The 15,115-nt window shown below is 46.7% G+C and overlaps 1 protein-coding gene across 17 annotated transcripts in view; it reads left to right on the forward strand.

The window, feature by feature from the left end:
* RBFOX1 (RNA binding fox-1 homolog 1) overlaps positions 1 to 15,115 on the forward strand; it is a 1,793,461-nt gene that overhangs the window by 234,290 nt on the left and 1,544,056 nt on the right. For 15 of the 17 annotated variants that reach the window (XR_012647710.1, XM_075010515.1, XM_075010513.1 and 12 more), the window contains exon 2: positions 11,240 to 11,302. Coding sequence is in view for 14 of the 17 variants with exons in the window: in XM_075010515.1 (XP_074866616.1) it covers positions 11,240 to 11,302 (63 nt within the window). In the remaining 3 variants the exon portion in view is untranslated. Of the gene's footprint in view, positions 1 to 11,239; positions 11,303 to 15,115 lie in introns of those variants that run through there. The other 2 variants (XM_075010529.1, XM_075010528.1) reach the window with 1 other exon arrangement.

Raw genomic sequence — 15,115 nt, forward strand, 5'->3', positions numbered from 1 at the left:
GAGCTCATTTTGTGTGTGCACACTCTGGAGCCGTGTCTACACGTGCACGCTACTTCGAAGTAGCGGCACTAACTTTGAAATAGCACCCGTCACGGCTACACGCGTTGGGCGCTATTTCGAAGTTAACTTCGACGTTAGGCGGCGAGACGTCGAAGTCGCTAACCCCATGAGGGGATAGGAATAGCGCCCTACTTCGACGTTCAACGTCGAAGTAGGGACCGTGTAGTCATTGCGCGTCCCGCAACGTCGAAATTGCCGGGTCCTCCATGGCGGCCATCAGCTGAGGGGTTGAGAGACGCTCTCTCCAGCCCCTCAGCTAAATGGTGGCCGCGTGGAGCGGCCCCTTAAAGGTCCCCTCCCCCTCCCTTCCTGCGCAGGAAGCTGAGGGAACGTGCAGGTGGCAGCCCAGACACGCGGCCGGCCTGCACGTCCCTCAGCCACCAAGAACAAGGCCAGCACCTGCCATGGCTGCCCGGCAGCCCCCCCAGCGCCCCTAGGGGACACCCCCCAAGGGGAGCCAGGGCAGCCAGCCCAGCCAGGTGGGCAGCCAGGCTGGCAAGCGGCAGCGAGACCCCTCCTGGACGGAGGCTGAGCTGCGGGACCTGCTGGGGCTCTGGAGTGAGGAGGAGGTGCTCCAGGTAATGGGGAGCAAGAGGCGGAACGCGGATGCGTTCGCTCGGCTGGCCGACGGCCTGGCTGCCGGGGGTCACCCTGCCCGCACTCCTGATCACGTCAGGAGTAAGGTGAAGGAGCTGCGGCAGGGTTACTCCTGGGCCCGGGATGCGGCCGGCCGATCTGGGGCCGCCCCCGTCACTTGCCCCTTTTACAGGGAGCTCAGGGACATCCTGGGCCCCCGGCACACCTCCTCCCCTCCGGCCACCCTTGACACTTCAGCCGACGAGCCCCAGAAGGCACTGCAGCAGGAGTCCACCCCGGAGGTAAGCCCCGCACCCCGGGGGCCCCCCCCGGAGCCCACCCCCGGGACATCGCGGCAGGAGGAGGAGGAGGAGGAGGAGGGGGGGCTCCTCCTTTGCAGAATCCAGGCTGCAGATCCTCCTCCTGCCATCCCGGAGCAGCAGCAGGGCCTCCGCCCCCCGGGGATCTCCGGATCGTGGGAGTGGACCGACAGGTAGGTACCCCCCTCTGGTGTACACCCCTGGGCTTGAGGGGCAGGGGGTAAATGATATGTGTCCAGGGCCCCCCACATGCTCACATTGCCATGGCCCCAAGGACAGCAGGGCCATGTCCCTCACAGCAGTGCATCAGCCCCTGCCCCCCCCACCCCGCATGACAGTGCCATGGCCCATCCCTGGGGCAGGGGGGAGCGGAACCTCGAGGGGCCCCCGGGAGGAGGGGGTGGGACACCCCGCAGCAGCAGCAGCAGCAACAGCAGCAGCAGCAGCATGTGATGGAGTCGGGGGAGTGCCAAAGGGAGACTCAGGCTACATATGAGCAACAAGAGCCGAATAGCTCCCAGGGGCAAAGGATGATCCTGGGGCTACAGCTGGCAGGTAACACCTCTGCCCTGAACAAAGAGGAGGCAGGAGCCGAGCTGGCTTGGAATTGGGGGGGGAGGGCGGGGGCCACAGGTAGAGACTAGGGGAAGGGAGAGCTGGAAGGCAGTCAGCCTGAGGAGGGGGAAAGCTGCATCCCAGAGGGGCACCCCTTGGGATCTTCTCCCCAGGATGGGTTGGAAGGATTGTCTCTTCTGACAGCTGGTACTGTCACTCCTGGGAGAAACTGGGCATCTGTGGCCTAAGAAACCTCTCCTGTCAGACCCTGCGGAGTGAAGTGAGAGTCGCTCCCACCAGGGGACGGGGTGCAGTGCAGGGGGACCCCTGAACCCCATCCATCACAGCAGCATCTCCCGGGGACGGGGATGGGGAACCTGCAGCACAGGGCTGGGGGGACAAAGGCCACGGCTCGGGGCCCACACTAACGCCTGTCTCCATTCTTCTTCCCCACCTCCTCTCCTGTGTCCCGCACCTGCACCATCTGAAGGACCGGAAGAGGGTGCCGGCGAGACATCAGTGGTCCCGGAGAGCCCTCCGGGACCATCGCTCCAGGCCAGCCCCTCGGCTGAGGACCGACCGGCCCCACGGCGGGCTAGACGGCGGACCCCGCGCCACCACCAGCCGACGGCGACGGACCCCCAGCTGCTGGCCATCCACCGTCGGCAGCTGGAGGTCGCAGAGAAGCACCTGCAGCTGCAGGAGCGGGCACAGGCCTGGCGCCAAGAGGCATGGGGGGCCTACATGGAGACTTTCAACCGCCTGGTGGACTACCTGGCCCCCTATGCTGCGCCGGCCGCCGCAGCACCCGACGTGCCTGCTCCACCCGCCGCACCACCAGCTGCTCCGCCCGTCACCGTCCCGTCCGCCGTCGCCCCGCCACCCACCACCGAGGGCCGGAGCACCGAGGGACCCCTGGAGCCAGCTGAGACTCACCGGGCATATCTTCCGGTCCAGCCCGCCCCCAGCCAGCCCCGGACAGGGCTGCAGCCGCGGCGGGGCTCCCGGCTGCCCACGCCCAGTGCCGGACTTTAGGGGCGAGGGGCCCGGGACGTGGCCCCCCCCCTTGTATATAGTTGGAACTTATTATTTTGTGCCCCCCGTTTGCCCCATCCCCCCCATGTAAATAGTTCTCCCCTTTATCCTCCCTGGTTTTCTTTTTATTACTGAGCACACTTTTTTATTACTATTGTTTTATTTGTACATATTACTTTGGTTCCACACATGTTGCATATAGTTTGTTCTTGTTTTATATTTATAGGTCAAAAAAAAAAGTTCTCAAAGAAAAAGAAGTTTAAGTTCAGCCACAAGTGCGTGCTGTCATTTGTCCAGGAAAATTGGGAGGGGGGTGCGGTTGGGTGCTCCATGGTGGTGTGGGCGTTGGGGTAGGGAGTGTGGTGGAGGAAGGGGCGGGCAGTGGGGGGCCTGTCAGAGTTCACCCCGTGGCCTCATCATCGAAGTGGGCCCGCAGGGCCTCCCGGACCCGGGTCCCTTCAGGGTCCACCTGCCGACTGGGGGAAGCGGGTGGCTGCACGTCGCCCCTGCCAGCCTCCACAGCCCAGCCCTGGAAAAAGGCCTCCCCCTTGCTCTCCACCAAATTGTGCAGGGCGCAGCAGGCACCCACAATCAGGGGGATGTTGTGGGGGCCCGCATCCAGGCGGGTCAGGAGACATCTCCAGCGTCCCTTCAGGTGGCCAAATGAGTGCTCCACCACCTGGCACGCATGGTTCAGGCGCTGGTTGAAGCGCTCCTGGCTAGCGGAGAGATGGCCTGTGTATGGGTGCATGAGCCATGGGTCGGAGGGGTATGCCGCATCTGCGATGACGCAGAGGGGCATGGTGGTGTCCCCCAGAAGGATCTCCCACTGGGGGATGTAGGTCCCCGCCTCCAGCTGGCGGCACAGGCCCGAGTTCCAGAAAACCCGGGCGTCGTGGGTGCTGCCAGGCCAGCCCACATAAATGTCCTGGAAACGTCCCCGGCTGTCCACCAAGGCCTGGAGGACCACAGAATGGTAGCCCTTGCGATTGATGTAGCGTCCTCCACTGTGATGCAGGGCGCGGATGGGGATGTGAGTCCCATCCAGAGCCCCGAAGCAGTTGGGGAAGCCCAGGGTGGCAAAGGCGGCGATGGTGGCATCTGGGTCCCCCAGCCTCACGAGCCTGTGCAGGAGCATGGCATTGATGGCATGCACAACCTGCAGGGAAAGCACATGGGACAGCACCAATGAGGGGTGAGCAGGGTGTGCGTGGCCCTGCCCTGCCCCCCCTCCCCTCCCCTGCCCTTCCCTGCCTTGCCATGCCCTCCCCCGCCCTCCCCTCCCCTCCTCAGCCCTGCCCTGCCCTCCCCCGCCCTCCCCTCCCCTCCTCTGCCCTGCCCTGCCCTGCCCTCACTTGCCCTCCCCTCCCCTCCTCTGCCCAGGCCCCCCTTCCCTGCCCTACCCTCCCCCCGTGGGTTCTCTTACCTCCATGAGGACAGCCCTGATGGTGGCCTTGCCGACACCAAACTGCTGCCCCACGGATCAGTAGCTGTCGGGAGTGGCCAGCTTCCAGACAGCGATGCTGACCTGTTTCTCCACTGTGAGGGCACGCCGCATGGCGGTGTCCTGGTGCCTGAGTGCGGGGGTGAGCCTCTGGCACAGCTCCATAAATGTCTGCCGGCTCATCCTGAAGTTCCTGAGCCAGCGGTCGTCGTCCCACTCCCCAAGCACAAGCTGCTCCCACCAGTCGGTGCTGGTGGGGTAGCTTCACAGCCGCCGGCGTGTAAGGCCGGGGTGGGGGGCGGGGCACTGCAGGGTTGGGGGTTGAGCCCTGCTGCCCTGGGGGCAGCTCCTCCTCCGGTGTAGCAAGGAGGTGCTCAGCTGCCTCCCGCAGGGCTTGCCCTGCTCCTGCCGGGAGGGCTGGGTGAACCTCTGGCTGCTGCTGCTGCTGCTGCTGCTGCTGCTGGGGGTCCATGACTGCGGCGCCCGGGGTCTGTGTGCCTATGGCTCCTCAGACCGCATGCTGTGCAGGCTGAGTGCGTCTGGGAGGGGCCCTTTAAGGGAGCGGCTAGCTGTTGCCCTGGAAGCGCTAGTCCGCCCTGTGACCCTGTCTGCAGCTGTGCCTGGCATCCCTATTTCGATGTGTGCTACTTTGGTGTGTAGACGTTCCCTCGCTGCGCCTATTTCGATGTTGTGCTGCGCAATGTCGAAGTTGAACATCGACGTTGCCGGCCCTGGAGGACGTGTAGATGTTATTCATCGAAATAGCCTATTCGATGTCGCTATTTCTATGTCGGCTTCACGTGTAGACGTAGCCTGTGTGTTCTTTCCTGAAACAGCATGGTTTTCTGAGAGAACTTGCTAGTGTACACATGGCCAGGAAGGGTGCTCCTAGGCCTGTTTCTTCATTTCCTCTGGATAGAAAGACACTGGTCCTTGGTAGCCACCTCACCATGCTGGCTACTGATCCTTCTGTCAGGTATGTAGGCAGGCATCCAGCTGCTACCTCTTCACCAGTCATCCCTGGAGTAAGGCAGGCTCCCTCCTTTTCTCTCCTTGCCAGTCCTGGCATCGGCTGATGGTGTAACAGGGTGAGATGAGCTGGATCCAAAGGCACTCCTTAATCCCTTCTCTACTCTTGGGTTGTTCCTCTGCTTCATTATATGCCCAGATACATACTTTGTCTCCTTCATTTCCACTCTCACCCCACAATGTTCTTGGTGATTTCAGACATACATTTCCCCTTGAGGCACTACCAAAGGCATCTTTTAAAAACCAAATAAGAGATGAGGTGGTGAAATAAATCTTCTCATGGAAATGAGCATAGGCTGATGATTATGATATGATGGCATTTAACTTACTTTGCATGTTCAGCCCTGTTGTGAATATAGACGTTGAGGGGGCGAATACACAATAGCAGGCCTCTAAGCAATTTGTAACTTCTGAAAATGTGAAGTTTGCACCATTAATGTTTATATGTTAATTAAATTGTTGCTCTCATTACTTCCCTTATGCATTTAAAATGTTCCATTGGCAAGAACTAAACCTCGTCAGCCTGATGTTGTAATGAGTTTGTTTTCAGTATATGAACTGAACAACACAAAGAGGAATGACCAAGTTACAGGTCAACAATGACATTCTTTGTGTTTTTTCTTCTGTGGACACTTCATCATCTGTCTGAAGTGCCATATTCTGCACAGACCATATTTCACATTTCACTGAAAACTCGATCCTGTATCATAAGCAGCTTTCACTCCCCCCCCGACTTCTAGCAGTGCTTTTTGATGCAATATGCTTTATGTCCATGGAATACTGGATTGCCAGTTTTGTGGTATTACTTTATAGTGAATGATTGAGTACTCTGACTACATTTCATTGAAGAAATTCCGTTACTTTAACAATGTGAAAATGCTTATAGAAATATGCAACTAATAGGGAATTCTGAAGACAAAGCATTTGAAATTGCAGATAACTTCATGTAGTCATTTGCCACGAAAGTTCCCTGTTCTTCCCCTGGACACATGTGACGGAGTGCCATAAAATTAATGAATGGTATGTGTACTCGTATACCAGAAAAAAAATCCATTTCAGTACTATATGTTTTACTTTTATCATTAAAACCTATAACCTGTCATGAGCAGTTTGTTATGATCAAATCCGAAGTTGGTTACATGGAAAATTAACTGTGTATCAATTGTATCACATGTATCAAGTACCAAAGTGTCTTTTGGTTGATACTTTTTTCATCATTAAAATTATATCATAAATTCAAAGCATCATGACATTTTGATTCAACATTTTCATTCTATGACTGCTAACGGTAATAAAATGCACCAAGGCTCTCTGAAGCTTTCAGTTGTCTACAGAGTGTTAGAATGCATTTTTTGTGTTCCTGTTGCACTTTTTTCCTTTGCCTGATGTTCTAAGGATTTCCTTTTGGTACATATGAACATCTCTTTTTGACAGACAGGGCAAATTAAAAGATATGGCTAGGCACAGAAAACTGCAACCCAAATATGCCCCCTGGGTTTTCATTTACAGTTAGGAGCTACAGACACAATTACTGCTGACAGAAATTCAGAGGCCAATGGCAGAGTGCATGTGGCAGTAGACTCATGCCAGGCAGTAATTGGGAAGATTATTTTTAATCAGAGCATATCCTACAGCCCAAACATTAGAAATTGCTTGTAAGGGTGACAGGAAATTAAACTGAGACCAAACAAAAAGCCTCAAAATAGGAGTAATATTGTTAGGAGTCTAATGATGGCAAAGCTCACAGCTTGCTGTGTTTGGCTGCTTTGCTAAAGGGAATGACTTTTAGCTTACAACAACAGATAACATTATCTAATTGCATTTTAGATGTGAACTAAAATTAAAACTAGGCTCAAAAATTTGTACTTGTGTTTAAGAGAAGCACAAGATATGTGAGCCCCATCTAGTATTTGTACATCCGGTATTCATTCTATTTTTGCTCTGGCCTTTTTATAGTTCCTAAGGGAAACATTTATGTTGCCAAAATAATGCAAGATCATGATATTTCAAAGTGCTGGTGACTATGTACAAAGCCATAAATAACCTAGAAGAACTCTTTCTGTTGTAGAGTCTGTGCTCGTGTGGAGTGCCTGAGGCAACATGCCCTGGGGAGCTGAGACCAGGACAAATGCAGTCGTATGCCTTCCTGAAATGTCCTCTCTTTTCCCTTTTAAAATAACTGATGGGGGTTATGATGTTACTGATGGGGGTTATGAAGGTAACTTGCAGATTACAAATTCCTCATACATGGGAATTAGTTAAGGTGGGTTACCTGTTTGGAAACCATAAATAATGCAGCCAAGGAGCACAATATCAAATCCAAGCCAGTTTCCCATAATTATAGTGATATGTTCCTGAATTGTGGGAATTGTGAAGGAAGACATGATGATTATTGTTTGTGCCCATGTATGACTCCTGATACAATGAAAAATCAAACACAAAAATAAATGCCAAATTATTTTGAGTTTCCTCAAATACTGATGTTCTCAGCTTTATGAATGTTCCTAATAAGTTTTGGGAAGTAATCTGCTATGTCATATCACTACAGACAAATAACATGATCTGGCCTCATAATACATACTGATGATTTTTTTGCCCAAAGACTCAGCCAGATTCTCCTAGAAAAAAGATTTTTCGTGAAATAAACACATGTTCCGTGACGTAAATCATACTACCAAACATCAGGTATGTGACTTAGAGGTGACTTCTTTCTGGTCACATGCTATACTAAACAAATGGACAGTAAATAAAGCATAGTTTACAAATTACATATTTATGTATTTCTTCATTTGAGATCTTGAAGTGTAGAAGTGCTTCAGAAAGCATGTATTGCATATTGTACATGGAAAGGCCGTACATATATAGGCCGTGTCTACACTAGCACCAAACTTCGAAATGGCCATGCAAATGGCCATTTCGAAGTTTACTAATGAAGCGTTGAAATACATATTCAGCACCTCATTAACATGCGGGCAGCTGCGGCACTTCGAAATTGACGCGGCTTGCCGCCGTGCGGCTCATCCAGACGGGGCTCCTTTTCAAAAGTACCCCACCTACTTTGAAGTCCCCTTATTCCTATGAGCAGATGGGAATAAGGGGACTTCGAAGTAGGCGGGGTCCTCTGGAAAAGGAGCCCCGTCTGGATGAGCCACGCGGCAGCAAGCTGCATCAATTTCGAAGTGCCGCGGCTGCCCACATGCTAATGAGGCGCTGAATATGTATTTCAGCACTTCATTAGTAAACTTCGAAATGGCCATTTGCATGGCCATTTCGAAGTTTTTGGCTAGTGTAGACATAGCCACAGAGACACATTTTTTGGTCATGAAAAGCATGGCTTAGTATGTAATAATTGCTGGAGTACAATGAATGATTCAGTAAAATACTGCTACTAGGGTCCTATCAATATAAAAGCAGCATAGAGTGTCACCTAAGTTTAATGGATAGCTATGTTATGCCAGGTAGAGCAAAGCATCTGCCAGGGCCAGGTTCAATTTATAGGGGTTCCTCTGCATCCATCCAACACAGAATTGGGACAAATCCCCATTCAGTAACTTGGGAATTTCATGCACCACGCTAGAGTGCCTTCCCCACTCGCAAGCAGGAGAGTATGAGTGAAGAAACAAACTTTTAATAATAAGGGAAGAAAGTAACTTGTTATTAATCTGGGAAAACACTACAGAGTTCATAAACCAAACCATGAGTAAAAGTCTGACCCTAAGTAGGTTGGCCAATGTCCTCTTCTTCTCAGGTTCTAAAGTCCAGCAACCCAAATGTCCCCTTCCAATGACCAACCTTTTTCTGCACTCCTCTCACAGTTGATATCCTGGGTCAAGGCAGACCCAAATTTCAGGGTTGCATCTGTGTAGCAGGGAAGGGAAGGCATCATCTTACTCACTCCACTGGTCACTTGCTATTCACCACTTGCTATTCTGTTCTCTACCACAGCCCTGCTAGCCAATCATTGTGCTACCACTTCACAGATACTTCCACTAACCATGCTGCTGCTCCTACTGGGCAGCTGCTCACTACTTCCACTGGTGCTTGTGGTGGGCGTGGCTGTTAGCCCAAAGCCTAGTCCAGCAACAAGACCTCTCCAGCATTCACAGGGGTATATTTTAAATAACTGAAGAGACTCCTCCCAGAGCTTGATTTAGGTCTGACCTTGAAGAGTGGGAAAAAACACAGTGAACTAGTCTATAGCTCATGCCTAGAGAACATGTAGCCTGCTGATTCAGAGTTCTGCCCTCCCTCTTTAGTGTCACAGAGTTCTGGCAAGGGTCCTTGTCTCTCAAAGGCTGTTTAGACTCACAGTGTCTCTCTACTTATGAAACACAGCAGGCTTGTCTACACTACCCCACTTCTTTGAAGGGGGCATGGTAATCAGCCTGAGCAGGAAATAATAATGAAGTGCTGTGCTGAATATGCTGCATCTAGATAGGCTAATTCTTGCTGCTGCAACTTCAAAGTAGCAATCTTTGAACTTTTGAACTGCTGACAGGCAGTGTAGCCACGGATACTTCAAAGTACCCATGCAACTTCAAAGTGCCCTTACTCCCAAAAATTTTGGGAGCAAGGGCACTTCGAAGTTGTGTGGGACTTTGAAATGCCCACGGCTATACAGAATGATGGCGCTTTGAAGTTTAGAACTTCAAAGTTGCTGTGGCAAAAATTAGCCTATCGATGTGCTGCACATTCATCGCAACACCTCATTATTATTCCCCTCTTAAGCTGATTACCATGTCCCCTTTGAAGAAGGGGGCTAGTGTAGACACAGCCAGTCTGTCTTTTCTGTGTTCCCACAATCATTGCAAACATTCGTGATCACATTTCACAATTCCTGTGTTTAATGTAACATAGTTTGTAGTCTCACAATAACCAACGTGGTTACAGTAGGCAAAACACCATGATACCAAATAAAACAAGAAGTCTTATGGCACCTTATAGAGTAACAGATAAGCTTTGTCTAATGCGTCTGCCCATGAAAGCTTATGTTCCAAAATATCTGTTAGTCAATAAGTTGCCACAAGACTTCTTCTTGTTTTTGAAGATACAGACTAACTCGGCTACCTTTCTGATACATGATACCAAATGAATTTCTATCAAATCTAAGCACACAAAAGCAAACTATATTTACATACACATGCCCAGGGTTTCTCTCCCATTCAAGCAAGCCATAATGGAAGCATTCCTTCGTACCTTGATTACTTGCTTGTAAACATAAAACACTCCAGAAGTCTTCTGATCAAGAACTTTCTACTTCTCATTTATATTCAATTTTCTTTGACAAAAATTCTTGTTTTACAATTTATTTTAGAAAAAGTTATTTATCATTATGAAATGTTTGCCTGAAATAAAAATATATATGTTATAAAATTACATCAGGAAGTTGAATAGTCACAATATTGGCCTTATAGGTATGTGAGTATGTACAGTATGTATGTATTGGATCTCTGTGTTATAAAACTGTCATGCCATTTCCAGTACAGTACGATGCTCAGATCTGACGAAGTGGGTCTACCCCATGAAAGCTTATCACCTAACAGATTATTTTGTTAGTCTTTAAAGTGAAACATGACTGCTTGTTCGTTTTGTTAGTAACAACTTCAGTAGATAAGATCGTAAAGCTAACTTACAATGCAAGCTTGAAATGAGTTGCAAAGCATGCCTGCGAGTCCCCCCACCCTCCTCATAATACAAATGCATTGTATAATCACAATAAAATACTTGTCAAGCATTATTAGGTAGTAATCATATTTCTGTCATGTGCTTTGCATTGAACTGAAGGAGACCATTATAACACGACAATTCGCACTCTGCCTTTTATTATTGCTTACATAAAAAAGAGCAGAAGTTCAAATTATGCATTATTGATTTTGTTCTTTTACTGGGAATCTTAAAATTGTTTTAAGACACTATTTGTTTGCAATGTATAATCCAGCTTCATTATGAAATAGCAGAAAGAAAAAAGTGTAACATAAATCTAAAATGTACTTTGTGCATTAATTTGCACTCTTTCCTTTTTACATTTTTTCTGCAAAATAAATATTCAGTCTTTGTAATTTGGGATTGAAGAAATGTTTTTGGGGGAGTTATGCACTCACTAAATTTATTGAGCTGTTTTTACAAACAAGTGGAGAAGTGGAGAGTATTAAAATACACACAAAAAATAATCTCAAACTGATTTTGCCTTCCCAGTAAACGTATGTTTTATTTCTCTTAGGAAATCACACAGAAGTCCCATGCAAGTGGTGCCTTCAGTTTTCATGAGCGAAGCCTTCTTTCTGTAAGTACCACTGTGTTTTGTTTTTTTGTGTGTTTGTTAGATTGATTTGTTTTGTTTTTCTCCTGTACTAATACATCTTAGGTCTGAGAGCAGGGCTGAGAGTTCAGTTCTGTAATAATGAAAACTCAGAAGAGGATTTGGTCTTCACATATTGTTCTAGCTCATAGCATGTCTTGAGACATGCAGAAGTAGAAGGCATGGAGTATAGTGCAGTCCATAACCGTCAAACCACACGTAACTGACTTGGTTAATGAATTATTTTTCCTATTCCTGGCCATAGGTTAAAATATATTCTGTCTGTCACCTTCGTTTCATATATTAAGGTTAAGTCACTGTGTCTTGTTTTTTCTACCTTTTGATGATACTTCAAAAGCAAAAAGAAATGTCCTTGTGTAAATATTAGCCCAGTTCAGCTACTTTTCTCCCTTAAGACATCTAGGAACAATTTCTTTTACTTTTGTGCAAGTGTTCACGTGAAGCAAATATGAAGAACTAAACTCATGGCTTTTAATGCATGTATAAAAGGGTTCTAGTGTTAATTAATTTTTTCTTTTTGCTGTCCTGAAATTTAGGTGTAATAATAAGACAAAAGTATGCGGTGTTTGTCTTCTAAATCGTTGGTTATTTTAATGTTTAAGATTCTTTTTTCCCCTTTGAAATACCTTGTTTTAGTTTGAATGTACAAGCTAATTGTGCTCTGTGACCCATCACTTTTGAGGATTTGTTTTATCAGAAAGGAATTTATTATACTTCAGTAGTAAATAATAAGTACTAATACAAGTCACAGAAAAAAAGTAATTTTAGGAAATGCGTCAAAGCTGTTATTTTGATTTATTTTATAAGGTATTTATTTTCTTTTTACATTTATTTTAGTATCTCCAATTCTATTTAAAAATCCTACAACTTGGTGTCTTTGTCTTGTGTAATGAATGATATGGTGAGGGAGAAGCAGCCCCATATTGGAGGCTCCAAAAATCATTGTCTTTCCAAAGCAAAAGAAAGGCAGGAGACAAACAATGTGGTTTAATTAGGTTGCATACTACTGGTCACCATGTCCTCAGGAATTTCCCTGTATTGTCAGCAGAGGATCCTGTCACACATCTCCTTTCCCTCCCTGGTCCCAGCCAGACCATGGCTAAGATCGTACGCTCCTCCAATTAACAAATGCTAAGGAGATCTGAAAAGGATTGGGGTGTTGGCTCCTTATTAACCTAGATGTTAGAAGTCCTGTGCCCTGCCCCTTCCTTAGCTTCCTTAAGGGATGCTCACCTCTGAATCCCACATAACAATGGCCATACTAGGTCAGACCAAAGGTTCATATAGTCCAGTATCCTGTCCAACAGTGGCCAGTGTCAAGTGCACCAGAAGGAGTGAACAGAATTTGTAAACACTGAGCAAACAATCCCCTATTGCCTATTCCCAGCTTCTGATAAACAGTGGCTAGGGGCAACATTCCTGCCCTTCCTGGCTAACAGTCTTTGATAGACCCTATCCTCCATTAAGTTACTTAGCTCTTTTTAAAACCCTGTTATTGTCGTGGTTTTCACAATATCTCTTGGCAAGGAGTTCCATAGGTTGACTGTACCTTGTGTGAATTACTTCCTTTTGTTTGTTTTAAATATGCTACCTGTGAATTTAATTTGGTAACCACTAGTTCTTGGGTTGTGAGAAGGAGTAAATAATTCTTCTTTATTCACTTCCTCCACAGCAGTCATGATTTTATAGATCACTGTCATATCCCCCTTAGTTGTCTCTTTTCTAATCTGAAAAATCCCAGTTTTACTAATCTCTCTTCATATAGCAGCCATTCCATACTCCTAGTCATTTATGTTGTCCTTTTCTGAAAGTTTATGAGTTGCAAGATATCTTTTTTTGGATGAGGCAACACATTTGTATGCAGTGTTCAAGATGGGGTTGTACCATTGATTTATATAAAAGTAATGCAATATTCTGTCTTCTTCTCTGTCCTTTTCTTAATGATTCCTAACATTCAGTTTGCTTCTTTGACTGTTGCTGTACATTGAGTGGATGTTTTCAGAAAACTATCCACAATGACCCCAAGATCTCTGTCTTGAGTAGCAACAGGTAATATAGTCCCCATCATTTCATACCTATAATTGGGATTATATTTTCCAATATGTATTACTTTGCATTTGGCAACACTGAAATTTTTTTGCCCAGTCACCTAGTTTTGTGAGAGCTGTTTGAAGTTGTCATTGTCTGTTTTGGATTTAACATCTTGAACAGTTTTGTGTCATCTCTAATTTTGCCATCTCATTGTTTACCCCTTTCTCCAGATCATTTATGAATATGTTGAATATGCTTTGTCCAAGTACAGACCCCGGGGACACCGCTAGTTACCTCTCTCCATTCTCTTCCAATTCTCCTTATCTGATCACCATAATGTGTGGATGGACATCTGTACTGGATGGACATCTGCTATCCAATTTTTACTTATTACATTGTGATGTTTGCCTCTCTCCACCCACCCACCCTCCCATTCACAGTGGAAAAGTAAAAAACAAACAAAAGAACAAAAAATCACCCTGCCTTGGTCAGTCTGGTGGTGAGGGGAAAAGCTCTTGCCAGCCGCAGGGAAAAACAGCAGCTAACACAATGTCCACAGTGGATAATGAATAAACTTGGTTCTATTTGGATTCCACAGGTAGTGGGTAGGTATTTCTATCTCTGGCCTAGTGAGAGAGGGGTTTTGCCCCTTAAAACAGAGTTACAATTGTGTACTGAAAGGGTAACAGACTAATTGTTGTTTAGCTTTCGGGTATATCAGTATTAGTAACTGAGTGCGCCCCCACTCTACTAAATGTTATGTCATTCAGGGAATTAGACATACAGACTGTTTTAGTAATAAAAGGCATTTCATTCTCAATTCCCTTGTGCGCTGAATGGAAAATCTTCCGGTTAATGTCTTTGAAGTTGTATTTTAATATTTTAAGAAACCTACATGACTTATTGGATAAAGTAATGACTGTGGACAGGTTGAGGACAGGTTTGAATCAATTTTGTAGTTCTATATGTGCTTGTTGCTTTTAGCTCTTTGTCTGTCATGGACAGTTGTTTCTGTCACACAACAGTATCACAGCTCTGAGCTGGATCTGAGACTATTGATAGCTTCTGCTAAAAAATTACAGTGCAAAAGCAAGGAGACTGAAGTTTTTAACCTATGGGAAGCAGCGGTCCCAGAGATAATTAACGGAATGTTGAGAGGAAGCTGACATTAATTTGTCTATGGATATAATATGTCAATATTTAGAAATGCCATTTTAGGAAAAACACTATTCCATTTTCAGCATGCTAACAGAGATTTAAAATGTACAGTAATAAAGAATAAAAAAAAAAGAGTGTTGAGAATGTTTAATGATGCCAAATCTCTGTGATCAGAATTGATATTATTTTCCCTTGTGCTCCTAAACTAACCAGCACAATGAATTTAAATCAATTACTTGGGCTAAGGGGTCTTTCTTTTTTTAACTGAGCTGAGACTGAAGTCCAGCATGTTGCCTGGTAACAGACTATGTAGATGAGTTGGCTTTTAAGTACACCATATGGCTGGGCGTTTTGCCCTATTCACCTGTAACATGATATACACATGTAGTACATTACTGATTATAAAATCGTTTATCTCATTTCCTTATTTAGAATACAATCTTAAACTATCAATACAAGACAAGCCCAAAGTTGCTCACATTAATAGAATTTTCTGTATTGATATTAATTTATGCCTGAAGAAACAAAAGAGCAGACTGAATGCTATCAGGAGGGCTTGTGTTGAGAGGAAGTGGGTCTTACCCATGA

Source organism: Carettochelys insculpta, chromosome 16 (assembly GCF_033958435.1).
Source record: "Carettochelys insculpta isolate YL-2023 chromosome 16, ASM3395843v1, whole genome shotgun sequence".
Lineage (NCBI taxonomy): Eukaryota > Metazoa > Chordata > Testudines > Carettochelyidae > Carettochelys > Carettochelys insculpta.